Raw genomic sequence first — 27,626 nt, forward strand, 5'->3', positions numbered from 1 at the left:
CGGGCGCGCGCTGATGATCGAAGAAGGCGAAGGCGAAGGCGTAGGCACAGACAGGGAGGCTGATGGCTGAGACGTCGCGTTGGGAGGTGGTGGGGAAGCCTTCGCGCAGGGGAGCGACCGGTGGAGGTGGCGGCTCTATGAGACGAAAGGCACTTGGAGACGCCAACGGAGGATGCGGTCTGGCCTCGTCCAGTGAGTGAGGAGAACCGACACACAGCTGAGCCTCCATGTTCAGTGATAGTCTAGCGTGCGAGTGGAAGGAAGGCAGGCGGCTTGCCTGCCTGCACCGGTTACATAGAACTCTGTTTTAGGGGTGTTTTTTTTCCCCGAGGTAGCAAACAAGGGAAGGACTTGCCAGTTGGCAGAAAGGAGTCTGGCCACGTGCTGGAACACAGGTTACGCTTTTTCTGTAGCTCTGCTTTGGGTTTTTAAGCCCAGCTCTGGAACAAATTCCCTGCCTGGAAGGGCAGGGAAGCAAGCTGAGCTCTAGACACCCTTCCAGTTACCAAGTGAACATTGCACTGTCCTCACTTCTGATAGGGGGTCCTGATGGCGCATGCTTCTGAAACATCGGATCGTTAGTTGGCTGCTCAGAAGCATTTCCACTCTATTTAAAATGGGCTATACTTTTTCACAGATTTGTTCTTTCTACGTGGAGCCAATGGTGAAATATTCTGGGACCTGTAGGAGCATGTAAAATGCAAGAAGAAACATTGCTCTGTAACAAAAGCAGTTGAATATAACCTTTTTAAAAAAAACTGTGGGTCTTTTAATGACTCCAGATTTATTTTATGCAACTTTTTTAGCCGTGTACATAATTCATTTAAGAAATTAGTCATTTGAGAAAAGTAGATTACATACAATGTTAGTTAACATTAGTTCCCACTTTGTGGCTTAGTTTATGGCTAATTTGGTTTTTTAATGTATTGTGTTTAAATCTAGAAAGTGGCTAATTCTATAACTCTTAGATGTGTTGCATCAACACAGGCCATCTTAGTAGTCAGGCTTCACATGTCTCTTTTCTATTCTCATAGTTCCTCTTACTACTTCAGAAACTCTCTATGAACTTGGCTTTGAGAAATCAACAAAGAAGCAGAATAAAGAACAGGTGCCTCCACCACCTGGACGCCAGCAGCAGAAAAAGCAAAACTCTGGAAAAAATTCTAAGAAAGGGACAGCTGGAGACAGTGGACAAAACAAGCAAATCAAAAATCGGACTCTGGAGGATGCACTGAAAGCAGTCAGTGTCATTTTTCCAAAGATTGTCTCTTCTGCATCTTTGTATTATATTGCAAATTAGAGGCTACCTCTGAAACAGAAGGCAATGTATTGAAAGTTTATTCTTCAGCTAGTAATGTTATTATCTGCAAGTCTAATTGCAGTTATGTAGAAACAACAGTCGTTAACCCAAGAAGAATTATTGAATGCAAATAGTTGATGTGCAATTTTAAGTTTGCTCTTTTTTTGCAAAGGGAAGGTAAATTATCTGGAGATAGAGTATGGTTACCAGTATTGTATTCCAGCTCAGGATAGCAAGGATTGCACAAGGACTTTGTAATGACTTTTCTTTCTCAGCCAAATTTTATTTATTTAGGAAAGTTTTAACAATGTGTGTATTTATTTTGTTTGTTTTCAGAAGAATCAATCCTCATACTCACACTTGTTTCTCCATGGAATAAGTTACATATTTAAGAGCTGTATAGCCTGCATGCCCCACAGCTGTTCCAAAAGTTGTTACCAAACTGTAATTTATAATTAGGACCAAAGAGTATCATTATTAATCACATGAAAGGAAATTATAATTGTAATTAATCTTGTTTTAATAATATATAAATTGTTGTTTGCCCAATGTTATTTTTTTTGCTTTTAGTTTTATGCTTGTTATAATTCAGAGCTTGTAATAATTTTGTTTTGTAAATATTCATTGGGGTATTCTTTAGCTTTGTTGTACTTCACCCAGAGTCAGTTGTTTGAAATATGGCTACAGTATAAATAAGAGAAATAGAAGTTTAGTTTTTGTTTTTGCCTTATTTTTTAATTATCATCTCCCAATAATGTCATTCAAAGGCCATATATAGTTCTTATTTCATAAAGCAATTCTAGTGCTGCCCAGTTTGCATTATAATTTTACCAACCCCCCCCCATCTGCAAATGAGACTTAGATTAGGTTGACAGTTCTTACCTTTCCAGTTTTTCACTGTAACTTTTTTTAAATTCCAGCTGGATTTATCAGAACTCCAGAGAGAACTTGATAAAAGCTTGAATTTGTTCCCAGAGAACCCTTCGGTGTGGTTGAAAGATTTAGCTGGATATTTGAACTACAAGTTGCAGGCCATGAAGAGTGAGCCCACCCTCAGTCAGCACCCTCACGGTTCGTGGTACCAAGGGAATAATGTTGCTGTCATTCAAGAATGGGAATACTGTTATTAGAATAAGCATGAATGTACTAGAGGTAGCCGTTAAATTGTTCTACTTGGAGTTGTCCTTTCTGGGAAGCAGCAGCTGTTCCCTTATTCAGTCAAATCACTTTAGGCCATATAGAATTTTCTTTCATCAGCTTTGTTTGATTCTCCAGCTCTAACAGGACCATAATAGTTAATGCCTTAGTATATTTGCAATTGAATTATTTTGCTTAGAGCTATACAGAGAAAAATGGAATGCAGAGGTTTTTGAACCTCAGAGGAAGGGCGAGTTGGGGGGAAACCCCATTTGGTCCACTCTGCCTAGATGTGTGCTGTTTTTGATGAGCTGCTGGGGCTGTGATATCTGAGATTGAAACCCCAGGATATGTTAGTGTTTTTGCACTTGCAGCAACAGCTCATGCAATGGCCTCAACCTGCTTTTGAGCGTTATGCCCAGATCAAGGCATTCTTGCCTAATCTTAACTTCTTTCAAGAGCAGCTTTTTTGGGGGTTGTTTCATGTGGTTCTGATGATCAATCTGCATGCCTACTCTGGACAGCCTGAGTGTCCAGGCTGTCAGCCTTACCCTCCAAAAAAAACAAAAAACTCAGGAGGAACTACCCTTCAAAGAGGAAAAACCGAGTGTCAGGACCCACCCCGAACCACGTCTTAGGAAGACAAAAACTCTTGGAGTCAGGGTTTTAGTCCAAAAGAAATCTTTACTATGACATGCTCGGTTGTAGGAAATGAGACAGGGCTTAATATTTCCACGATGTAAACCCTTTTAAAGAGTTCCCGGTTTAACCCCCCTTAATCCCCATTTGGTCAGTCCCCCCCCATCCTTCCTCTCGTATCATCCATCTCGTGGGAAAGAGGAAGTTAGGACCCTTTTGTTTATTGCTGTCTACCGTGACAAAAACCAGATGCTAGCCCCCCCTTTTGTTTCCCCAGTTCAAAAGGCTTCTCCTTTCCTTTGAAATGCCTATTGCCGGTTCAATACACATCTATCCTCTTCTCTTCGGGAGATGACAGAATCCATGGGATAATGTTTGAAACATTCCATTTATGAATATGATATAAATGGATTCTGACAGTCCGCTCTCCTTAGAAGAAAGATGTGTCCATCTGTAGGGGGAGAAAAGAAAAGAGAAGAAAAAATAACATGTGTAAATGTTAACTCGGTTTGTTTGGATATTCTGTATGAAATCTCTTAAGCAGCTTTGGTGCTTTAACGTGGTGTTTGCTGACCCATTCATTTTCTGAGGAGGGGAGGTGTTTCCAAGCCACTAGATATTGAGTTGTTCCATGATGTCTCCTGGAATCCAGAATTTCCTTCACCTCGAAATGTTGTTCTCCTTCCACCATGATGGGAGGTGGTGGTGGTGGAATTTTTGTTCGTAGGGGAGATTGTTGTTCTCTCTTTATTAGACTGCAGTGAAAGATTGGGTGTATTCGTCTAAGATTTTTAGGTAGTTCTAATTCAACTGTTACTGGGTTTATGATTCTTTTAATTGGAAAAGGTCCAATGTATTTTGGTCCTAGTTTTTTACAGGGTTGGAGAGACTTAAGGTATTTTGTAGACAGATATACCATCTCTCCCACCTTGAACGGTGTGGGATCAGATCTTTTCTTGTCTGCCTGTGTCTTGTGTGCTAATCTAGCCTCTGTTAATGCTTTTCTGACAATAGGCCAGGTGTATTGTAACTGAGCAATCCATTCCTTTAGTTCTGGAATTACCGGTTCTTTTGGAGTTAGATCAGGTATGGGGTTGAAGCTCTGGCCTGTGGCTACTTGAAAAGGAGTGTAACCTGTGCTGGAGTGAACTGCGTTGTTATATGCCACTTCTGCGAAAGGCAGCAGGTCTGTCCAATTGTTCTGCTGAAAATGTACATAACATCTTAAATATTGTTCAAGTACAGAGTTAGCCTTTTCTGCTTGCCCATTACCCTGAGGGTGATGACTAGATGTCAGTCCTTGGGTGGTTCCTAACAGAGATAAAAATTCCTTCCAGAATGCTGAGGTAAATTGCACCCCTCTGTCCATTTATGAATATGATATAAATGGATTCTGACACCGAGAATAAATGGAAGTACTTTCAGAGTGCATTCTGGCAGTTTCAGTTGCGGGGAGGTCTCACCGATATGTTAGGGATTAGGGCACCTGCTGTAATTAAACTTTTCTGCAATTGAAATGAAAATACAACACAACTTTCGTTTTGGCCTCTCCTCAACTTGTGATAGGATCCTTTGAAGTAGCATCTGTACTGTAATAATCTATATCGTAACATCAGTGGTGGGATTCAGCCGGTTCGCACCAGTTCGGCAGAACCGGTAGGTAATTTTTTGTTGCCTAGGCCTAGAACGGACCTCCAGAAGCAGCATCCATAGAGAGAACCAGTTGTTCACGTATTTGAATCCCACCACTGCATAATATCCGAGCACGCTTGGGATGTGCTGCTTTTTTCCAGATGTGGCCTCCTGATCACGCCCCAGCTCGCCCCAGCTTGTTTTAAGCATATGTAAGAAACAGTTGTGGTAACAGTGTTCTGACCAAATGGATGCTAACTAAAATCTTGATCTTGCTATTATTTATATTTTTGGCTGCAGACTATCCCTACTGTCTGGTGAATAAAGAACTAAGGAGCATTATCAAGTCCTTACTGTTGAAAGCTGGAGGTGTCCTGGAGCTTTTCTTTGACCATTGTATTTACACAATGTTGCAAGAGTTGGACAAAACTCCTGGTAAGATAACAGTAGAGTATAGATCAGCTAATATATCTTGGGATCAAAGCTTCTGCCACGTAGGCAGAGGACACCTAAACAAGAGTAAGAACAGGATGTCGGTTTCTTTTACATGTACCTTATGGCAGGCAGGTAATTCTTTCAAGAACTTTGCATTTTGAAAATCAGCTATAAAAGATAGGGAAGCATAAAGTTAACTTCCTAACAAAGAATGTAATGGAGGGGGAAAGTGTTCTGCTGAACTTGACTTTTTATCGTACAGTCCTGATACAAGCAGTATGAGGACCGCAGGCAGTTTTCAGGCCTAGGAGGATATGTCAGCTGTAGCATCAGCAAAAGGAGCAAGAAAAGATTCAACTGAGGAATTTATTTATTTTTTAATCCCATTTATATCTCGCCCTTCTCCGAAGACTCAGGGCGGCTTACAATCTAAGCACAAATCAAATGTGCTTAGCAATAGCCTTCATTCTATGTATATGCCTGCTTATTAGGGCTTTTGCCCCCCCCCCCCAAGCGGCATTATTACAAAGTCAGCTTATTGCCCCCAGCAATCTGGGTCCTCATTTTACCTACCTCGGAAGGATGGAAGGCTGAGTCAACCTTGAGCCTGGTGGGATGCGAACCTGCAATAATTGCAGGCAGCTGGTGTTGCTTAAGGAGGCATTAGCCCACTGCTCCACCAAGGCTCACTTTAGTTACGAGTACTCACTGGAATGCAGAACCAGAGTTGATGACCATAGCAGAACCAAGATGAAAAAACAAAGAATCCTATTGTGTTGCAGTAATGAAGATCTGAGAACACAGTGAACCCTTAATTTAAAGGATGCTCATTTAGTGAATGCAAGGGACCATCTCACCAAATGATAAGCATATGCTGAATTTGAAGAAGACCAGACAAGGTGATTGAACCTTGGGTTTTATGAAATCTGTAGCTATTCACATCATTTCTGTAATGACACAATTTTGAAAATGATGTAATTTGTTTCAGTTTACATCACTGAGTAGTGGTATGATTGCACAGTAAAAATATAATTTTGTCATTTGGTTAATGATATCATTGTGGAAATGGTGTAAATTTGTCTACCAAAATCATTGTGCAAATGACATCATTTGCATCCTTTTTCCTAATGGTTACACAGATAATGCAAAATTCCACCATGATATATATGGCAGTCCTTCAGATTTGAAGAAGACGCACTGTCATGTGGTTCATAAGTGGACATGGGTGTAGCTCTGCAGTCCCAAGCTAAAAGTTATAACTCTAGTACAACAGCAGCACTAGAAGTCTATTTTTGTACTAACTGTGGGTGTTATTCCATAATGCTGGTCATGGTTTTCTGTCACTTTTTGGCAACACCAAAAAATGGAGCACATAGCTTGCTGGAGGGTTCTGTCGGCAGCTACAATGTCTAGTTCCCTTGGCTGGATGTCACAATAGAATAGAGTTTCTTTCACAGTGCCTTGCAGTGTTTGCATGGTCAACCTCAAGGTTGGGGGGAACTCAACAAATTTGCAGCCGACACTAAGCTGGTGGGAATAGCCAACACTCCAGAAGATAGGTTCAAGATCCAGAAGGACCTTGAGAGACATAAACACTGGGCCCTATCCAACAAAACAAAATTCAGTGGCGAAAAAAGTAAGGTTCTACACTTAGGTAAGAACAACCAAATGCACAGGTATGGAATACCTAACTCAATAGTAGTAACTGTGAGAGAGATCTGGAGTGGACAATCACTTAAATATCAGCTAGCAGTGTGCTGCAGCTGCCAAAAAAGCTAGTGCAGTTCTAGGCTGCATTAATAGATGGATAGTATCAAGATCATGTGAAGTGTTAGTACCATTTTATAATGCCTTAGACCAGATTTGGAATTGCATCCATATACATAAAAGATAGGGACGCGGTGGCTCAGTGGGTTAGGACGCTGAGCCTGTCGATCAGAAGGTCGGCAGTTTGGCGGGTCAAATACCGAATGCCACGTAACAGAGTGAGCGCCTGTTACTCATCCCAGCTTCTGCCAACCTAGCAGTTCGAAAGCACGTAAAAATGCAAGTAGAAAAATAGGGACCACTACGGTGGGAAGGTAACAGCGTTCCGTGCGCCTTTGGCGTCTAGTCATGCCGGCCACATGACCACGGAGACGTCCTTGGACAAGCGCTGGCTCTTCAGCTTTGAAACGGAGATGAGCACCGGCCCCTAGAGTCAGAAACGACTAGCACACATGTGCGGGGGAACCTTTACCTTTACCTTTACATAAAAGATGTTGAGACTAGAAAAAGTGCAAAGAAGAGCAACAAAGATTATTAGCGTATTGGAGGCTAAAATATATGAAGAACAGTTGCAGGAATTGGATATATCTAGTTTAATGAAAAGAAGGACTAGGGTGACATGATAGCAATGTTACAATATAGGAGGGACTGCCACATAGAAGAGGGGGTCAACTTATTCTCCAAAGTACCTGAAGGTTGGACAAGAAGCAAGGGATGGAAACTAATCAAGGAGAGAACTACCCTAGAAATTAAGTAGAAATTTTCTGACAGTAAGAACAATAAATTCGTGGAACGGCTTGCTTCCAGAAGTTGTCAGTGCTCCATCACTGGAGGTTTTTAAGAGATTGGACAACCATTGTCTGAAAGGGTATAGGTCTTCTGGATAAGCAGGAGGTTGGACTAGAACACCTCCAAGGTCTCTTCCAACTCTGTTATTCTGTTAAATAAGATTTCACTCTACTTTTTTTGTTTTATGACAAATTAATGGACTAAGAGTGATGGCAGAAATAGCACATTTTCACCAATTAGGAAAGCAAGATTCACATCCCAAATTCAGACAGATTTTTTTCTGCAGAGGCTCAACATGAGCTGTAAGGACTTCCATGTCCAAGTTAATATATCCTATGTGGCAGTGACCTAATTGTCTTATCTTTCAGGGGAGTCACTGCACAGCTACAGGATCTGCATACAGGCTATATTACTGGACAGACCTAAAGTTGCTACAGCAAATTTGAGCAAGGTAAGTTGACAGGGGTCTCCTCTTCTAAAAAGTCTGTGAGTAACATATTCAAGATCATATATGTAAAACTGAATATTGGAAAACTACTGTACTGTGATCCATGGAATGACAAATGGATTGACCATTTTATGCCTGAGGACACCATGTTGGATGAGACCAGTTAGCAAGAAGCGCTGTGAAGCAGAGTAATTCCAAGAGAGTTGCTTTGCATGCTTTCTTGCTACAAAGATTACATTAAAATGTCTTTGCCTTTTCTGTTTCAGTATCTTGAGCTGTTGAGATCCCACCAGAATCGACCAGCCAAATGTCTGACCATAATGTGGGCTTTGGGGCAGGCTGGTTTTGCTGACCTTACAGAAGGGCTTAAAGGTGAGAACAGAAGGATTTTTATATTCATCAGGAATGTTTGATTTTTAATGCCCTGAAATTCATGACAGCCATTACATATTTTAATGTTTTCTTATGCCATTAGTTTACCACTTGCATTTATGTATTATGTAAATCTTGCTTGCTTACACATTCCTAAAAGTACTTAATGTAGGCAGAAATAATACTGCTAAGCTTGTAAGCCCCCTTAGTCTTTGGAGAAGGGCGGGATATAAATGGAATTAAAATAAATAAAATAAATAATAAAAAAAATTGACCATTCAGAAAGAGTCTAGGAATGAAACTTAAAGAATCTTGCATGCTTAATTCAGAGTAAAGAAAAGATTTTCAAACTAGCTAAACTTGTTTTGTAAGCAACATACAAAGAGCAGTATCTGATAAGGAATCTACTAATAGCTGAGTTGATACTTGTCCAACTAAGTATTCTTCATGTTCAAAAACATCTTCCTACACGTTAAGTGGGACAATCCTATTAAAGGTTCTCATACATTAAAATAAACATGGGAAAGTTCCTGACTGTACCCTAACTTTGGCCAGCTAAGTCTCATCCCTGTGCTAACTCCTTCAAAAATAGGCACTTCAAGTGCCTATGCTGAAATAGTGTTATGCTCCACTTTCAGCTTTCACAGTGAAAAAAACAGGAAAAAGATTGGTACATCAACACCAGCTGTTTAAAGGCAGGTCAAGCAACTTAAATACGTAACTTTTAGAGTTATACTTGCCCATGTTCTTAGGGGAGTCTTATATCCAGCAAGAGAAGTGGGAAGAGCAAGCTGTTCCCAGCAAGTGATAAGTCCCTCTTATGCTCAGCCTCTTTTCTTTGGGAAATAACCTGCTACATGTGGATGAAGCTGTATTGTTTGGAAACAGAATTAGTCTATGCCTGGGATGAAAATTGCTTAGGCTTATCCCACTGTTTTTCAGTGGACAGTGCTGAACTCCCTCATGGAGGAATGGAAAGTTATGAGTGCAGCATGTTTTTCCCCTCCTCCCCCCTCAAAAAAGTACTTTTATGTCCCTTTTTTTTCTTAGTGTGGCTTGGCATCATGCTTCCAGTTCTGGGCATCAAATCTCTCTCTCCATATGCCATCAGTTACTTGGATCGGCTGCTGATGTGAGTTGATGTATAACAGGGAGTGGTGTCATTGGGAACCATTTGTGCATGTTGACTTTCCTATCAGGTTATTCAATCCTTCCCTTTATCATTTGCCATAAAGTGATAGACTAATTCATAAATCGGTTTAACTTTCCTAGAGGCTGCTCAAGCAACAAAATAACTAAAGAACTGTTAGTCCATGTTTCCTTTCCTTTTCAAGCAACAAAATAACTAAAGAACTGTTAGTCCATGTTTCCTTTCCTTTTTTTTATTTCAAATACAGATTTGAAATTGTGTGTGGTTGAACTTTTAGCAGTTCCAGTTCACTTGTTTCTTTTCCCACCGTGTTTCGTCTGTTTTGTCATAGCTTAAATGTTCGGGATCTCTTGCTCTATAGCAGCGATGGCGAACCTTTTAGAGACCGAATGCCCAAACTGCAAACCAAAACCCACATGTATCGTCGGGTGGTGGGTGGGTGTGGCCCATTGGGTGGGCATGACTGCGGTGGTAACGGCCGACTGGGTGGGACTAAAAAGTTCAATCAATCAATTTCAACTTTGCGAGATTTTTTTTCCGCGAGAAGTTGAAATTGATTGATTGAACCTTTTTTTTTTTTGCACACAGTGGCCGAGGCCTAAATCGAAAAGGTTTTATAAAACCCAGCTGAAGGCCTAGGACTGGAGCGACGGCGTGTATGCCCACAGAAAGGGTTCTGTGTGCCACCTGTGGCATGCGTGCCATAGGTTCTCCACCATGGCTCTATAGAAAGCTGAGTCTTGCTCCTATGCTAGGAGGGCTGGGACACATTTCACTGATAGAGGTGAATCTTGGTGATGCAGAAGGAGGGAGGCCAGGATGCTAGAAGCTCTGATAATTCATCTACAGATTATTAAAGCCTTTCTGCATATGTATTATTGGGAATAATTCTGATCATGAGAGAATTTAGATTTGGAATAAGATCGACTTGATGCTGATAGCCAGGAATCTGACAGCAGGCTAACCATGCTTTCTCTTTGGCAGGATACATCCTAATTTGACAAAAGGGTTTGGGATGATAGGGCCTAAAGACTTCTTCCCTCTTTTGGATTTTGCATTCATGCCCAACAACTCTTTATCCTCCAGGTATGTCAGCCAAAATGAGAATCATATGCAATCAATCCATCTCCCCTGTCTCAGAAAATATTGCAGTGGGAATGCCTCTTCTGTAGAGGGAGGAACTTTGGGATAACAGTGGGGCAGGGGAAAAAAATTGTGATGGGGCAAATAATTGCTGAGTCAGGGCAACATTTGTCCTTCATAGGAGCAGTCATGTGTTGCGCCAGCCAGTCAGATATCTTTTTTTTCAAGTTTAATTGATTTTTAATATTTACATATGCATATATTTGTGAAACAATGTGGTGGGTAATTAATATGAAAAATAGCCATTTGTAAATAGTTCAGGTTACATCAACAGAGAAGTCCTCTCTAATTCCCTTAGTGATTACATAGTCAAAATAAACAAGTTAGTATATTTCTAGTTATAACCAATTCAATCAACAAAATTCAAAATATATTTTCACTAATACATATCAATATCCTGTTTTAAAGTTTTATCTAATTGCAATAGAATATTCTTGCATACCCTATAGTATATTGAAAAAAGCTTAATTTTGTGTGACCCACAATTCCCTATTTCCATAAAGGATAATTCTTTTGCCTACAAAACTTACATTGTTCATTACAAAACATTCATATGTTTTACCATTAAAGTCTAATTTTCATCTTAGCAAATTACCAGTTATTAGAAATACATTTTTGCCTTAACCATTCAACAATTATTAAAATGCTCTTTTATATATAAAATTCTAAATTCTATACTATAGTTCAAAAATAGCCACTGAATATTCTATAAGGCATCTTAAGCGTACATCAATTATTAAAATATTATCTTTTGATATATCATTCTAAATTCTATAATATAGTTCAGAGTTTCCTTTACAAATCTAAAAGCTAAATATAAAATCAGTGATTTATTTTTTTTAGAGATTCCCTTTAATCCATAGAGAGATATTTTTATAGTCTTTCTTTAGGAATCTCAAAAAAGAAACAAGTGCAGTCTTTTAAGTCTAACTCTTGCCTTTTTCTGCCAATCATGTTTTGGTTTTGGTATCTTTAAATTCTCAAATGTATCTTCCTTTATTCATATACCCCTTATTTGAATCCAGGGAGTGTATCCAAATGTCAGTTTTGCGAGAAACATGTCCCCTTTGTAATCATTGTATTTTTGCTTTAGTAGTTCAATTTTTGGTGGTTGATATAATATAATTGTCATTAAATCAGTCAAATCTTTTGGTTCTTCCAGTTCTATCTGGGTTAGGTAGAAGGTAGTAGTTGGAATTGTGTTTGTCATTTAATTAATTGAATTCTCAATATATTGTATTTGAAGGCCTTTAGTGTCTTCACTCTTGGTGTTGCTTTCTTCCGGTGCTGTTGGTTTTTGGCTTGAAAGTTTTGTAGTTGCTATTAAGGTTTGGACTTTAAGGTTTTCTAAAGGGTGCTTTTGTTGTTCTTTGAAATCTCCTGTTTTAGTATTAGTTTCCACTTTTTCTATTTGGTTTTGGGTTATCTTTTCCTCATTTAAGATTAGAGTTTGATTTAGTGGCTTTAAATTGCCAGGTTTTTCATGCAGCTTGGCTTTAATTTGCTCTGTCATTGCCAAAATCGTGTCCAGAATCAGTTTATAATCAAGTGGTGGGATGTAATCATCCATTTCGTTGTTATTTACTGTTAAATCTTCCATGGAGGCTGTTTTAATAATAGTCAAGGATTTTCCACCTCCTGAAGGGTTGTATTCAGTGCCAGGTGTTCCCACACTTATCTTCAAGGACAGCTCTATTATTCAGACAGCTTTCACAACAAAAAGAGGAAATTTACTTGCTGTACCGGGTTTCACCACAAGATGTCATCAATAACATATAAGATGCAATGTAAGAGGTTTTGTTTTATTTTTTCTTTTTCTTTTTCCAAATTATTATAGAACTTTTGTAGAATTAGTCCAAATTTTTTCTATAATTCCCAGTTTAAAGAGAAAATAGGATAGTGAGTTCCCAGCAACAAATAGAAGCTTTTTAGTAAAAACAGCTGCAATTGCTTAGATTTTTTGCTGTATCAATTAGATTTCTTTAGTAACTTTGAGGCTTTAAGCTTTGTTCCTAAAGTAAATATTTGCTGTTTTCTCAAAAAGCAGGGAAGGAGATTTTCAGAAAAGTTCCACAGGAAGATGATTAAGGGAATAGGAAAGGTAAAAGCTCACCCAGGTCCTCCAGATTGCTTTGTAGTGCTAGGTGGTATTTTTGGCTTTCGGTAGGGAGCGGCTTAGTGATAGGCCATCTTTATGGCCGGTCTCTTCTTCGAGCCAAAAGGAGATGATCCCGGATTCCAGCGGAGGGCTGCCACCCTTCCGCGATCACAGGGATGTCGTCCTCACGGTAATCGCCCCTCCAGGGCGATTTTTGACCCTTTTCAGGGTCCTCCGAGCAAGAAGGAAACAGACGGCAGGAGACAGACTGTCTCTGCACATCCAGAAGCGCCGTGCGCGCGAACCGGAAGCCAGCCAGTCAGATATCTTAAGAAGCTAAAACATATAAGGAACAGTTGCTGGAATTGGGTATGTCTAGTTTAATGAAGAGAAGGGTGAGGGGTGACATGATAGCAGTGTTCCAATATCTCTGGGGCTGCCACAAAGAAGAGGGAGTCAAGCTATTCTCCAAAGCACCTGAAGGCAGGACAAGAAGCAATGGATGGAAACTAGTCAAGGAGAGAAGCAACCTAGAACTAAGGAGAAACTTCCTGACAGTTAGAACAATTAACCAGTGGAACAACCTGCCTCCAGAAGCTGTGAATGCTCCAACACTGGAGGTTTTTAAGAAGAAACTGTACAGCCATTTGTCTGAAATGGTATAGGCCAGATTTCCTGCCTGAGAAGGGGGTTGGACTAGATGACCTCCAAGGTCCCTTCCAACATCATCTTATTGATTGATTGATTGATTGATTGAAAGTTGTTCCTTTGGTAGATAAAAAGCCAAAGGAGATGATGGTAAATGTAAGGTAGAAGTGCAAGCAAAAGGACACAATATTTGCACAAATGGAGCAGTAATATGTAGGTATTAAAAGTAATAAAAAGTAAAAAAAGACACAAACCCATTTTCTGCAGCCTTATGTTTCTGTTCTTTATTTTTTTTCTTTTTGATACTTTTTCCATAGAAAGATGAATTATCCCAACTTCAGTTTTTGAGACACAGAAATTTTACATACTATTTCTTCAGGGTTTTTTAAATATACTACAGGCACAAAGGTGAAAGGAGTCATCAGGTGCTAAATAACTCATTACTGGTGATTTTATAGTCCACCAAATCCAGTATTTTCTACAGTCATTTGTTTTTTCTTGCATTCTTATGTAAACTTACAAAAATTGAGGTGCAAAAGGAGGCAACAGTCACTGAGTTTGTCCTTTGGCACCTGCCTGCTTTCTTCTCCCTCCTTTTCTCACCCTTGTTTCTCTTGCATCAGTTTGTTGACAGGTATTTTTATGCTTTAAACCAGGGGTAGACAGCCTTGGCTCTTATTCCTGGCTGGCTCAGGAATTCTGGGAGTTGAAGTCCACGACTCATAAAAGAGCCAAGGTTGCCTACCCCTGCCTTAGACAGTGGAGCACAGTGCCCTAGCACTTGCTCTTGAGCGTCACTTTTGTAGCTTTAAAAGAGTATTTCTCGAATTCCCCAGCTATCATGGCTGGCTTGGGAATACTGGGAGTTGAAGTTCACACATGTTAAAAGTTTCCAAGTTTGAGAAACACTCCCTTAGAACAGTGGAGGCCATGGCAATTTTCCAACATTCCTTCATGTGAGGGAATGATTGCACCATTGTTGAGCACAAAATACGTTTTGGGCAGGTTGATGAAGGAGGGAAGGTGCAATAAATGAAGAATCATCCTTAAGCCCCTATTATCTTGATTTTCTTCCTGGTATCCTTGGAAGATGTCTGTAGCAGAAATGCACCTTTCTCATTTTGGGACATGGTTGGACTGATATAGTTTGCTTTTTTTCTTCAGCCTGCAGGAACAGCTCCGGCAGTTGTATCCCCGCCTGAAAGTGTTGGCCTTTGGCGCTAATCCTGAAACTTCCCTGCACACTTATTTCCCTTCCTTCCTCTCCAGGACCATGCCCAGTTGTCCCAGTGACATGAAGAAAGAGGTGAGGCGGAGAGGGGAACAGGATCAGAAGGGACATACTTCTTAAGCAGTCAGATGGGCTGCAAAATTTAGCCAACAAATAATTTGCATTAAAAAGTGGCACCCAATTAATTAGGGCACCGTAGCATGTTAAACTGAAATCCTTCAGTCTTAGGTCTCTCATACAAGGGGCAATCTTTTCCATGGCTTATGAAGAGGATGTCTACTGTTTCTGCAGAGCCAATCCTATCAGAATTATCCCTAAGAAGTTCAGAATTGTTGACTTGATCATTTAGAGTCAATCAATTATATTAGTTCTATTAATGTGAGTATTTTTAGTACCATTTGATACCTCTTTGAGCTTGGTTTGTCTGGCGCTGCTCATACATGCTCTTTTAGATTTCGTATAACCATTATTCTAGACCAAACCTAGTTGATCTTAGCTCTCATGCATGTTGCTGATTACATACTCTGCTTCTTTAGCTGTGTCTGAAATAATACTTTGCTGTTGAAACCTTCTGGAGTAACCTCATTATCTTATTATCTTGTTGAAGGCTGGACTTACAATAGCCCTCTTTGCCAGGGTAATCATTCTTGTATATATTGCCCCATTCAAATCAACTCAGGGTGGTTCAGAGCAATAAAGTAACAAAAACAGCAAAATGCAAAAAGGTAACCAAAACAAGTACAAAAATAACTGCAAAATTATCTCAAGTTAGCAATCCAACAGCAAAAAAAAATCACAATCAGAAAAGCTCCATATGCTCTCTTGTTGTCAGCCTCTCTAGGTAGGCCAGACCAAAAAAATCAATTCCACAAGATGGCTAAAACTATTTTTCTTCAGATTGGCTACAATAACAGAGTCTTGCAAGTCTGGTTGTGCTGTATCTTCTCCCCCTTCTCATATTTCAGTGAGTTAGGGAAATGTTCGGTCTGAACTTCTTATGAACTCTTTATCTGTTTGTTGTGACTTAAAATATTTTTCACCTCTTGTCACCCTAGTAATAGAACATGCATAACTCTATCCATATCATCTTTACATCTGGGTAAATATTTTTAAGGCCTTCCAGACCGGCAGCCATTTCACCCTGCTGGGATTAAGCCTGGACTTATTTTTTTTTCCTTTTCCAATCCTGATAGCACCAGGGCAGGGAGTCCATCTTATGCTCAAACCAAAGAGGGAGATATTTTATCCCATACGAGCAGTTGACCTCCAACAGGTTCACATAGATGTTGATAAGGGAGGGAGGGCTGAGTCCAGAATTCTAACCAGAGTGTCTTTGAGGAGTTGACCTTTTCTCCTTTCTCATCACAGTCTGGAGGCTGACTTACAGAGGAGAAACTTGACTGCAGCACAGTGTCCCCCATTCCCACCTTTTTAAGATTTTGAAAATTGTATCTGTCTTAGTTGGCCTGCAACATGTAATTCATTTTTATTTTTATAGTCCACCTTTCATCCAGGAACTCAAGGTAACATAATATTTCCTCTATTTTTTTTCCTGCAAAATAGGTTAGATTGAGAGACTTGCCCAAATTCACCCAGCAAGATTTCATGGCTGAGAGTGAACCTTGCTTTTCCCTGCTGCTAATCAAACACCTTAATTACTATGCTACACTGAATTTCATTTTTAATCCAAAATTATTATTTTATTTTAATGTAGATTTTACAGGTTTTAAAATTCACACAGGTGGTTATCTCCTCTTCTGAATCAGAAAGAACTGTAGGGGAGGTTCAAGATAAGCTTATGAAGCATTTCATTTATTCATTCATTCCATTCAATTTCTGTGGCCAACCGTCTCAGTCAGTGACACTTAAACTTAGATGAAATCAAGTTGTTTCAGCCAGACTGTTTTATTTACTGAAGTGGTCGTGGCTTGAGAGTTCAAGGCTCTCATTCTTTTAATTTGAGATGCTCATGGGGCAAGCATCTTTTCTTGGTGTGAAGTATTTGCTGTTCTTTTCAAACTATGACTGTTTCCTTTCAGTGGTAAAATCAAATAGCTCTGTGCTTTGCTCCCTTTCTTTCCACAGAGAGGTAGATGTGTAAGAATCAGATTCCTGCAAAAATCTCAGGATGCATGCCCGAACTCCAGGAGTTGAGTTCTCCTGATTCAAATGTATTGTTTGCATCCATAAGTTTGGGGCAGGCCTTGGTATGGAACTGTTAGACCTGGTGCAAAGTCGCGTGCTTCACATAGAGACGGACACAGAGCTGGGGTAAAGATGAGTTTATTCTGAACAGAACGAACTGGGGAAACAGGGAAGCCTGGCGTTTATTTATACCTGCCCAGGTGGATGGCATCCAATCAGTTCAAACCTGGGCTTCCTGCCAGTGCAGGTGACAATGGGTGTAGATCCTGGCTTCCCACCAGGCTGACCATGCCTGGGGCTGTCAACAGCTTAACTCATTAGGCTTATCCTGAGTGAGCAGTTATCGCCCGGAGCTGTCCAACCCCTCTGCTGATCTGCACCATCAGCCTCCTGCTGTGCTGTCCCTTTGTGTATGCTGGGAGGCATACACTGCACCTGGGAAGATATCTCTCTCTAAAGCTCTGATGCTGGCATGAGGCTTCTCATGTTAAGGGTAGCCTGTTCAAGAAGCAGCATTAAAATACCCTTGTATTTTTCAATGTCCCAAAGGTAGGGAAGAATTTTCCCATTGAATGGGGAAAGCATTTTCTGGGTACAGACATATGAGAAACTTGATAAGTCTGCTGTCTTAAAACCTGTAATATTACGATTGCACTATGACTGCTGTTTGGAAATGTCAGTGTCTAATCTTTAGTCCTCTGAGAATTATTCTGACTTGCCCTGTGTAGCTCCTGAACTGTTTGACCGAGTGCCTCAATCTTGATCCTCTCAGTTTCAGTGTGTGGAGGCAATTATACATCAAACACCTCCCACAGTCAAGGTAAGAATGAAAAAGCTGCTACTTGACCACGTGAGCAATTTAGCCATGTTGTATTTTGCATGATACAAAGCTAATTTGTCTTAATCATAATGGATCATCATTTACTATTCAGTGTGTGTGTGGGGGGGGGAACGGAGGAGATAGGAAAATCCAGTAATCATATTCACATAATACAATTAGATCTGCTTGCTGAATCAACCCATTTTTGGATTAGGATAATACAGCGCAATGTAAATTAATGAGGTGGGTTGATGTAACGCTGCCACAAAACCAAAGTTAATCAAGATAAAATCAATCAAACTCCACATGGTAAGCAACTGCCAGCTTTTAACTGACTTAATCATTCATTAAGATGCATAGCAATTTCTTCCTTTTTATATACTGTTGTGAATGGGCCTTCCCTGTTTCCACACTTTCTTTGTTCCAATGTCTGAGTTTAGGAGGCAGAGTTTTTAAAACACCTCACTGTTAATATTTTTGCTTTGTTTTTCCAGCTTCCTCCTGAATCACTTCTTGGAGACCTGGGGGAACACTACCAAAAAGGTTTGTGTCTCTTTTCCCCCCAAGGAATAGATTTTTCATGGGAGACTTGAGAAGGGTAACGAATATCAAAAGAATATTTATATGTGTACCTGAAAGGCAGATTGATTCAATGCAAAGAAATCTGTCTATATTAACATCCTAGGAAGTATTTGTTGAGATACTAAAATTTAATTTGGTGTTTTATGTATGGCTAAAACCGATTAGAAAATGAAAAGATATATTCTCTGTAGTTTGTGACTGAACTGAAGTGAAGGAGTTCTGTTTGTGCCCACTTGTGAATGTGACTCAGAGAAACTAAGATCAAACAAAGTGATTTGTCTTGAAAGCTTTATGCAGATGAGCTGGTAATAGTCCCTTTAATGAAAATACATGGTTATCCTATATGTCTATCAAATTTATTTAGCCTCCCATTTCACTAAAGGCAACTCAGGACCGCAGAACAGCCAAAGATAGCAACAGATATAAAAACAACATATATAAAAAATAAATATTATAAAAATCAAATAAAACATAGAGAAAGGGAGGACTGATTGCTTCTGTACTTTACTAGACTTTTTCTTTCCTAGGTGCGAAAATCTTTACAGGAAACAGTTCATTCATTCAGTGTCACAAATGAAGAGCTGGCTATGAAAGCACCAAACAGTGTTCAGGATGTAGCAGCTTGTAGAACTGCCTGCAAGGTAATTTATTTGCTTATGGAATGGTGTACGTTAGCAAACCTATATGGAGGTTTGCTTGCTTCATTCTGCTTTACAGCATTGCTTCTTTGCTTCTGTTCTTTAGAACCTGCTGCTGAAGATGAACGCTGGTGGGTTTCCTTGGCCACGGCTGATTTTAGTCGTCCTCATATTTACTGCTGGATTTCTAATATATGATATCAAGACTCATGGCTCCTTCCAAGGTTAGGATTTGTTTCTGGAGGCACGCAAGATGGTGCTTCTTTTCTCCCCATAATAAGGCTGAAGTAAGGCATGGGTTTTACGGTAATGGAAATCTTTCATCTATTGTTTTGTTGTTGTTTTGCAGCTTCTGCCTCTGCACATGTCCTTCGATCTTCTGGCATCCTGTCTGCATCTGAGCAAGCCTGGAACAAGATTTCCCATTTCTCTATAAAAGGATACAGGTCGGTAATACATTTTAGCTGTTTTAGCAAAGAGAGCAGTTTATAAGAGCATCCAGAAGAGATCTGTATTATATTCAAAACCACAGACAATTGAGAGATTATTCCATCTGGCTGGATGATGCCTTTGAGAACAATTCTTTTTCAAGGCAAAGCCTCATTTCCCCCCCCCCCCCCGCTCTCTCTCTCCCTGCAGCTGGCTAGAAGCAAATATACCAGTTTACTACTCTCAAGTGGCAACAGTGCTCGGACCCAATTTGGAGCTGGCCTGGACCAAGACAAATGAAACTGCTATCTATATCTCTGGGAAGTGCTCTGCTCATTTAGCCTGGCTCAGCAACTATCTTCTTAGGCTCAGCGAATGGGTAAGAATGCTGCTGCTTTTGGCTGTCCAGCCAAGCTTCATTAGGAAGAAGTTGGAAATTAGGAGTTGAAAATGGGAGAAATGTAGAGTTGTTAATGTCCAGAAGCACTGAGGATTTCAGAAAATAAGGGGGGAAAATGAAGTTGGGGCTATGCAGACCATACTTTGGGAGAATAGGTACCCTGTCATGTTTTCAACAGATGTGCAGTACCAAGTGAAATGTTAAGGCTATTTCATTGGCATTATTCTGCATCTGTCAATTTTGCCTGTTCTGGTTGCACACATAATTAAGAAAACTTAGAAGCTGGAGCACCAGTAATTTTTCTGAGGGATAATAACAGTTGTGGAGACCAAATGGCAGAAGCCACATAGAACATGAGTCCTCAACCTGCAGTCCGCGGCCCACTACCAGGCCGTGGCCTACTGGCCACTAGGCCGCAGAACAGGCTGGACAGTGCACACACATGTGTGCGTGCACTCACCCCCATTCATGCTAGCGCCGCAGGTGCTATGCAAACGGCGTTGCGTGGCAAAAATAGGGCGCCACTGCTATGCAAACTGGGTGGCACACAGCACAAAAATAGGGGAAAACCAGGCATCGGGTAGCATGAAAATGGGAGAACATCGGGCAGTGCGCAGTGCAAAAAATGGGCAAACCAGGCGGCATGCAGTGTGAAAACCAGGCAGCAGGCAGCGTGAAAAACGGGTGTTGCATGGCACGGAAACAGGAAACTAGGTGGCACACAGCGTGAAAACAGGCGGTGTGAAAACCGGGCAGCATGCAGTGCAAAATCCGGGCGGTGCGCAGCACGAAAACCAGCACTGCGCGGCACGAAAATGGGGCAATGCTAGCACCCACATGGCAAAACCAGCACAGTGCTAGCGAGTGTCATGTGAGCACTAGCACTGCCCCATTTGCATTGCGCGTGCTCGTGGCCCCGTTAGTATGCGTGCGCACGTAAAATACTTCTCTTCCCCTTTCTCTCCGGTCCGCCAACCGAGAAAGGTTGGAGACCTCTGACATAGAAGACAAGGAGGAAGTATTGGGCAACAATGAAGATTCCATTGTCATGCTGATTCCTGACAGAGAGGAGTTACATCCTTTCATGTTTTCATTCCTTTTGCAAAGAAATGTCTTGAAGGGAATGTTGGTGTCTTCACGTCTCTCTCTCTGGATAGGATAATTTGCATGGTATGTTATATCATTCTCTGTTTGATGTCCCCAGAGTGTTGGCCAGTGATAATACTGACTGAAAATGATGGAATTTATAGTATAGCAGCACTTCTTGTGGATATTAGATTGTGGTTGATTTATATTTTATTGTTATACTAGGAGGAATATTGGACGCAATAGCCATCTGCTGTTGATTGCCCTATGTCATTGGCATGTAAATCAAAATATTGGCCTGTTGAACAATAGGAACCTGGCACATGGCCATTTTCAAACTTATCAAGTGATGAGTATTTTAGTAGCATATTAAGCCAGTGAGGAGCTGGTTGGTTAGTAGCCAATCTTGTAAACTGCTTGACTGAGTATCTTTATTTTCCCTGTAGCTTCAGGCACAGTTGCCAGATTCTGTGCTGCATGCTGTTGAATACCTCAGAGAATTACTGCTGTTCCTCATGCGAAACTGCTTTCTGCCTCTTGTGGATTATATTGCTGTGTCATTGGATGGAGCCTGGAAAATGTGGTTAGCTTTCTGCAAGTATGCATTGTCTATGTATCTTTGGGCCCCAGACAGAACTGATTTTAATTCACTTTGTCATGGCTAGTTATGTTTGCTAAAGCTAAATAGTAATACAAGAGTATTAAAGTGTGTAATAGAATTATCTGAGGATCCCCAGTCAGAGGACTGTCTGCTTAGTGAGGCACAACACAGACCCTCAATGTATCCCAAAAGAAGCATTGAAAAAAGGGCATTTGAGGAGAATCAGCAGACTGGTTATAGCTATAATATGAGGGTGACTAATGAACTCTGAATGCACTTAATGTTTGCAGGTTCATGAATTTTTTGTTGTAGAATTTGAATACAAAGTATGAATTTAGTAAAATAATCTGGTACCCTGTGCATTCCTATATTTAATTATTTAAAATATCCCAGCTTCTAAGGCTAGGAATTTGCGAAGTTTGGAGATATGTAGGCAAGGCCTCAGAAGCTGATTTTAATTCTCTGGAATTGCAATTATTAGAGGTGACCTTCAGTTTTTCTTTGCATTATTTCCTTGGCATGAGAGGAATAAATGGTGCAAAATGATATTAAACAGATTTGCATTGTTTTCTGTCTCTGTGTCACCAATCTGTTCAGCCATATGGATTAGTAAAGTTAGCGCTTCTGATCTGCTCATTTATCAAGATGGTACACAGACATTCCATATTGGTTTGTGGGCACATAATCTCATTTTGTTTAGCAGAGGAGGTCAATTTATAGTCCTCCAAATGTTAAATTCTCAATTCTTATTAGTCCTAACCAACATTGCCCATGGTAAAAGAAGTTGGGAGATGGAGTCCAAGGTCATCTAAAAGTCTACAGATTACCTGCCCCTGTTAAGGTAACAATATGTTTCTTTTAATTATAGTACAGAATAGCTCTTAGAAATGAAGGACTTTCTGATTTCAGTTCTTAGTCAGTATTAGGGCCAGTTAAAAAGAAACTGCTCTTTCTCTAGATGGTTGGCAATGATTTTGACATGCCTTCTGGCTAAGCTGGAAAAACCTAGATCACTATTAGAGAGCCAGTTTGGTCTAGTGATTAAGGCACCAGACTAAAAACCAAGAGACTGACTTTTACTTCTTTTTTAGGTATGAAAGCCATCTGGGTGACTTTGGCTAGTCATTTCTCTCAGCCCAACTCACTTTACAGGATTCTTGTTGTAGTGAAAATAAGAGGGAGGCATATTAGATATGTTTGCCACCTCGAATTATTTATAAAAATAATAAAGGCATGATAATGACCCAGATTGTTGAGGGCAATATGCTGACTCTGTAAACTGCTTAGAGAGGGCTGTAAAGCACTGTGAAGCAATATATAAGTCTAAGTGCTATTGCTATAAAAAACTTAAAAATGACTTTTTAAGACTTGAGCTATTTTATCCTTTCCTCTGAAATCTGGATGAACCAGAACTGCAAAATATAACTGAAGAGTCAGCTGCTTATATCAAAAAAGTTACCAAAAATAGTCATTAACTGAAATGGGAGGTCCAGGTTTACTCTTCTCCCTAAGGAGGGAACAAGCCATGCTTGCTGCCTTCCAGGCAGATTATGACAGGAAGAATATTGAACCCAATCTTGTTTTCAGGCAGAGGTCAAAGCATTGTTCCAGTTATAAAAAGAATACAGATGTCAGAAGTTAAGGAAAGCACATGGTAGAAACAGAATTTAATTGCTGCCATTCCAGTAGGAAATGATAATTCTCGATTATCTTGGCTGAGTCATGCCTTCTTTTAGGTGGGGTTGTGGAACAAAATCTGGCTATTGAGAAGATGACAGGACCAAAGTGTACACTTTTGAGAGAGGCTCTCCATCTCTATCTTAAAATCTAGGGTTTTTTGTACTATTGCAGCAATCTAATATGCAGGTTGTAGGATTCATGGAGCATCTACATTTCTTCACCTTACTTTCAGTTGTCAGTATCTGCAGTTATCTCAGTTTTTTGAATAGCCCATGCTATGTCTGTGCAGCCTCAAATCAATTTCTGTTTCTTCTTTTAGTGGCGAAGGGTCCTGGACCTGCTTGAAAATGCATCTAACCAACCTCATCCAGTCTTCTTGGACATACCTGCAGGATACAACTGTGGCCATTAAGGACTGGGCTGTTTCCATAATCTCTAGGCACCAGCAGTGATCCTAGGCTCAGAAGCTGAAAAAGAAGTTTAGGCTACTGCTCTCTGGATGGCTAAAGCAGGATGTACCAATTTGCTTATTCTTTAGTCTGACCAAAGAACAGCACAACTTTGACTTGCTGTAGAAGCCCAGAGCTTCCCAGACCAGATGTCTCCAAGCTCCCAATTTGCTGTGCTATCAGGCTTGTTCTCAGCTGAGCTCCCAGGCAGCTGTTGGTAGGCTGTTTCCTTGATATGACTGCCCCAGGCTACAATGGTAATAACAGCTTTTAAGAGAGCAAGGTGTATCCAGCAATTATTTTGGAAAAGCACTTCCTCTTTCAGTAATATCTCAAATAAATTGGTTGTTGGGTCAGTGACTTCCTACCACTTTATGCATGGAGCTCTTCCTTTTATTTCTTAGATTTTATCATAAATGTGCCCTTGAAGTTTTGAGCCAGTCGTACCGTCTGGTTCTCATATTGAATGCTACCTTATTGGTTTCCTTCCCATCTTTATTGTATCAGATATTTCTGGTCCATTTCCCAAGGTTGTACTATTACTGTTCCTCAAAGCAATTAATATGTTAATTTCTTTATACTAAAAGCAAAGAGTCTTGGCCTTTCCCCCAAAATGTGTTTGCCTTACTGAATTGTGGAACAGACAATGCAAAGGAGGGTGGATACCTCACTTTGGAACACACATCGGCTGATGTGGAGGAAGTGAGACATTTCTTCTCTTGGGAGCGTGTAGCAGTCTGAAATAGATGAAACTTTAGTAATACACCTAGAGATGAACGTGGGTGGGCCCCTTGTTATCTTTTGACACTGAACTTCTGGCTTTTAAAATCTCTATTCCCATTCCCAAACAAGACAGATTATTCTTGTGAGAAATGTGAATGAGGTACAATAAATCATTTAACTGAGTTCTGAATTCTGAGCTGTATGTAGGCTGAAGGTCAGATATTCCTCACCTCCTGGTCTGAGTTGAAACTAAAGAAGAGAAGGGATGGATAAGCTAAGTCAGTCTCCCAGCCAGTCTATGAGTGGCATTTTGTTATGCTCACTCCTTCTCGAATGCTTTGTTTTGCTGAATCAGTCCCTTGGAGAGGCCATTTTAATTTTTAGGTGTGACTTATCCTATATACTCTACTCTGCCCTAAATATCTTGGTGAGCTGTTGGCTCTCTCAGCTGAGAACATTGATACATCTGTATGTGTGAAAGTATGCAATGGGGAAATAATAGGTTAGAGATTGGTTCTTTCTGGCCTGTTGCTCCTACCTATTAGTTGGCATCTCAGCCTTTCCTGAACTGGTATCCTCTGGATGTACTGGTGTACGCTTCCCATTGTCTACAGCAGAGGAGCATATCTTTTTTGGATCAAGGGCCAAAGCCATTGAGCCTTGAGTGGTGTTCCAAAAAATATGCCATACTAGGACAAAGAAGTGATGCCACCAAGGCAGACACTGTTTGGTTTTATTTTACTTTACTTAATATGTCTGCTTGTATATTTAATAACTTCATTATTTCCAATGTGTTTGGGGGACTACAATACTCAAGGTTTCTGAGACCCACAAATTATTTTGGTTGTATATTTCTGGTCTAAATATGTTGACTGGAGCTGTAATCAATACCGTGTATCTGGGATGCAGAAAGGAAAGCTGGTTATGCATTAATAATTCAGTTGTAAAAGTGAGTCAGGTATAAAAGTGAGTCCTGTGCAGCAGCACAGCTCTCCCTTTAGCTCAGCAGGCTTATAATGGTGGACCTGGTCATGACAATTGTGTGAGGCTCTTGTCATGTACAATAAAGGACTGTATTTGGTTACATTACTTGCTTTCATGTCTGTCTATGCCATCTGCCCCTTGCAAAATGTATTATAAGTCTATATTATTTATTAAGATTTCTCACTGCCCTGACATTCTTATAAAGAAAGGGTAAATTCTGGTATAAGGCCAGATAAAAGCCACAGTGTAATGCACATGTGTAATTCATTTTATTTCTTCCATACACAAGGCACAAGCAGCTAGTCATAGGAGTTTTGTACTGTTGTACTATGTATCAGCCCCAGAAAAAGGTGTTGCAGCATGTCCTTGCCAAGGTTCATCCACATTCAAGGGGTAATGAAAAAAGTAGGTAAAAGGTAAGGTAAAGGTTCCCCCCTCACATGCGTGCTAGTTGTTTCCAACTCTAGGGGCCGGTGCTCATCTCCGTTTCAAAGCCGAAGAGCCAGCGCTTGTCCGAGGATGTCTCCGTGGTCATGTGGCCGGCATGACTAGACGCCAAAGGCGCACGGAACGCTGTTACCTTCCCACCGTAGTGGTCCCTATTTTTCTACTTGCATTTTTACGTGCTTTCGAACTGCTAGGTTGGCAGAAGCTGGGATGAGTAACAGGCGCTCACTCTGCTACGCGGCACTCGGGATTCGACCCGCCAAACTGCCAACCTTCTGATCAACAAGCTCAGCGTCCTAACCCACTGAGCCACCGCGTCCCTTAGACGTGCATAAAGATAAATGCAAAGATTCTGATAAATATAGATGTGCTTCCCCAGAAAATGATCATCAAGTGCAGGGGTGTCAAACTGCCAGCCTGCGGGCCGGTTTTATCATGCCGAAGCCGTGCCCACCCCATTGCCGGCAATGCAAAAGGAGTCGTGATACGTCACAATATGTCATGTGACGTGGCGAGTTTGACACCCATGATCTAATGTAAAGTGTAGATCTAATCAGGAGGTGTTATGTGAAGATAGGTTCTCTGGCCTGGTCCTTACATAATGTGCATAAATTAACTGGGAATTGACAGCAAAATACTAGGGAGCCTCCTTCCTGCTGGATTGAAAATGACTGCTCAGAGAAGGTTAGGTTTAATTGAAGTTAATAGCTGGTATCCATGCTGTAGTTTCTATTGTGATAAGAATGAATTTTAACTTAACAACAATGTTAACAAATTTAGGAGTGCCAGATGTAACTGAGCAGCCAGGATTGTATGATCACCAGTGGTCTGAAGTTACTATTTGGCCCAATGCTGGTCTAAATAGAAGTTGGGTTAGAGCTTTTGCCTGAAAAAGTTTGATGACAGCAGACAACAGAAACTACTGAACATATGATATCACAAAATGGCTGAGATACTCCTTGTCTAAGATGACTAATATAAATTGCATGAGTGACTCTCCTTGCTTTAAACGCAACCCCAACATATTTGAAAGTGCTCAGTTATATAGTTGTTGATAGTCCAGCTATGGGCTGTGGGTCTTTTAGGGAAAATCATTTTCTTGGGGTTTGGTTGTTTTTTTTTTTGGATAATTGATCAACTGTTCCTCTTGGCAATGTTGAACCAAGGCAGTGAATGCCCTCTTTGGACATGCCTTAAGAATAGACTAAGAGCAGATCACCATATAGCAAAATTGGGAGATTTCTTTTTGTCAATTTAGGGGCACAATTGTGCATTGTCTTTAATCATTGGATCAAAAAATATAGAAGTTGAACAGAGTTGGAGCTAGTATATGATATTTTATGTGGAGAACTGTCCTGCTGATCTGCAAGAAAGATCCCTCATGCAGCAATGAGCAGCAGAAAACATTTAGCAATTGTTGAGTTTGGTCCATAATAAACTGCTATATTGAATCAGAAGCCACCCTGAAATTAATAAAGATGCATAAAAGTGAGCAAAATACCTGGAGCAAAATACATATTTTTTTCAGTTAAGTCTGAAACTAATTGGTCTACTTCAGGGGTGTCAAACTGCCGGCCCACGGGCCGGATACATCACACAGAAGCTGTGCCCACCCCATTGTCGGCAATGGCAAAACCATCCCAATACATTGAGCGATGTCACATGACGTTGCAAGTTTGACATGTCTGGTCTACCTGATCTAAAACCAGTTTATTCTTCCTTTAGGATGTTATCTTGGATAATCCAGTCCTTCAACATTGTAATTGGAGCATGACATCATTTTACTAGTGATGACATGGATGTCCTTTGGCCACTATTTAGTTCTCCCTTTTCTGCAGAGCTATGCCAAGCTG

General features: G+C 40.5%; 1 protein-coding gene across 2 annotated transcripts; it reads left to right on the top strand.

Moving 5' to 3' along the window:
* Window positions 1-25,441, top strand: TMEM214 (transmembrane protein 214). 2 transcript variants are annotated; one of them, XR_014024599.1, is made up of 18 exons: window positions 1-192; window positions 1,035-1,240; window positions 2,221-2,371; window positions 5,009-5,143; window positions 8,068-8,150; window positions 8,414-8,519; window positions 9,570-9,651; window positions 10,654-10,755; window positions 14,723-14,864; window positions 17,663-17,754; window positions 18,249-18,297; window positions 18,864-18,977; window positions 19,081-19,198; window positions 19,324-19,420; window positions 19,614-19,782; window positions 21,336-21,487; window positions 22,244-22,331; window positions 23,490-25,441. XR_014024599.1 is itself a non-coding variant. In XM_081313724.1 (17 exons), exons 1-17 carry the CDS (start codon window positions 63-65, stop codon window positions 23,620-23,622), a joined length of 2,061 nt encoding a protein of 686 aa, XP_081169850.1. In that variant the 5' UTR covers window positions 1-62; the 3' UTR covers window positions 23,623-25,436. The 2 variants fall into 2 exon arrangements, 1 of the variants encoding a protein (XP_081169850.1); XM_081313724.1 differs by lacking the exon at window positions 22,244-22,331 and having other exon boundaries at window positions 23,490-25,436.
* Window positions 25,442-27,626: the final 2,185 nt, after the last annotated feature.

This window comes from Vipera berus, assembly GCF_964194415.1.
Source record: "Vipera berus genome assembly, chromosome: 1".
Lineage (NCBI taxonomy): Eukaryota > Metazoa > Chordata > Lepidosauria > Squamata > Viperidae > Vipera > Vipera berus.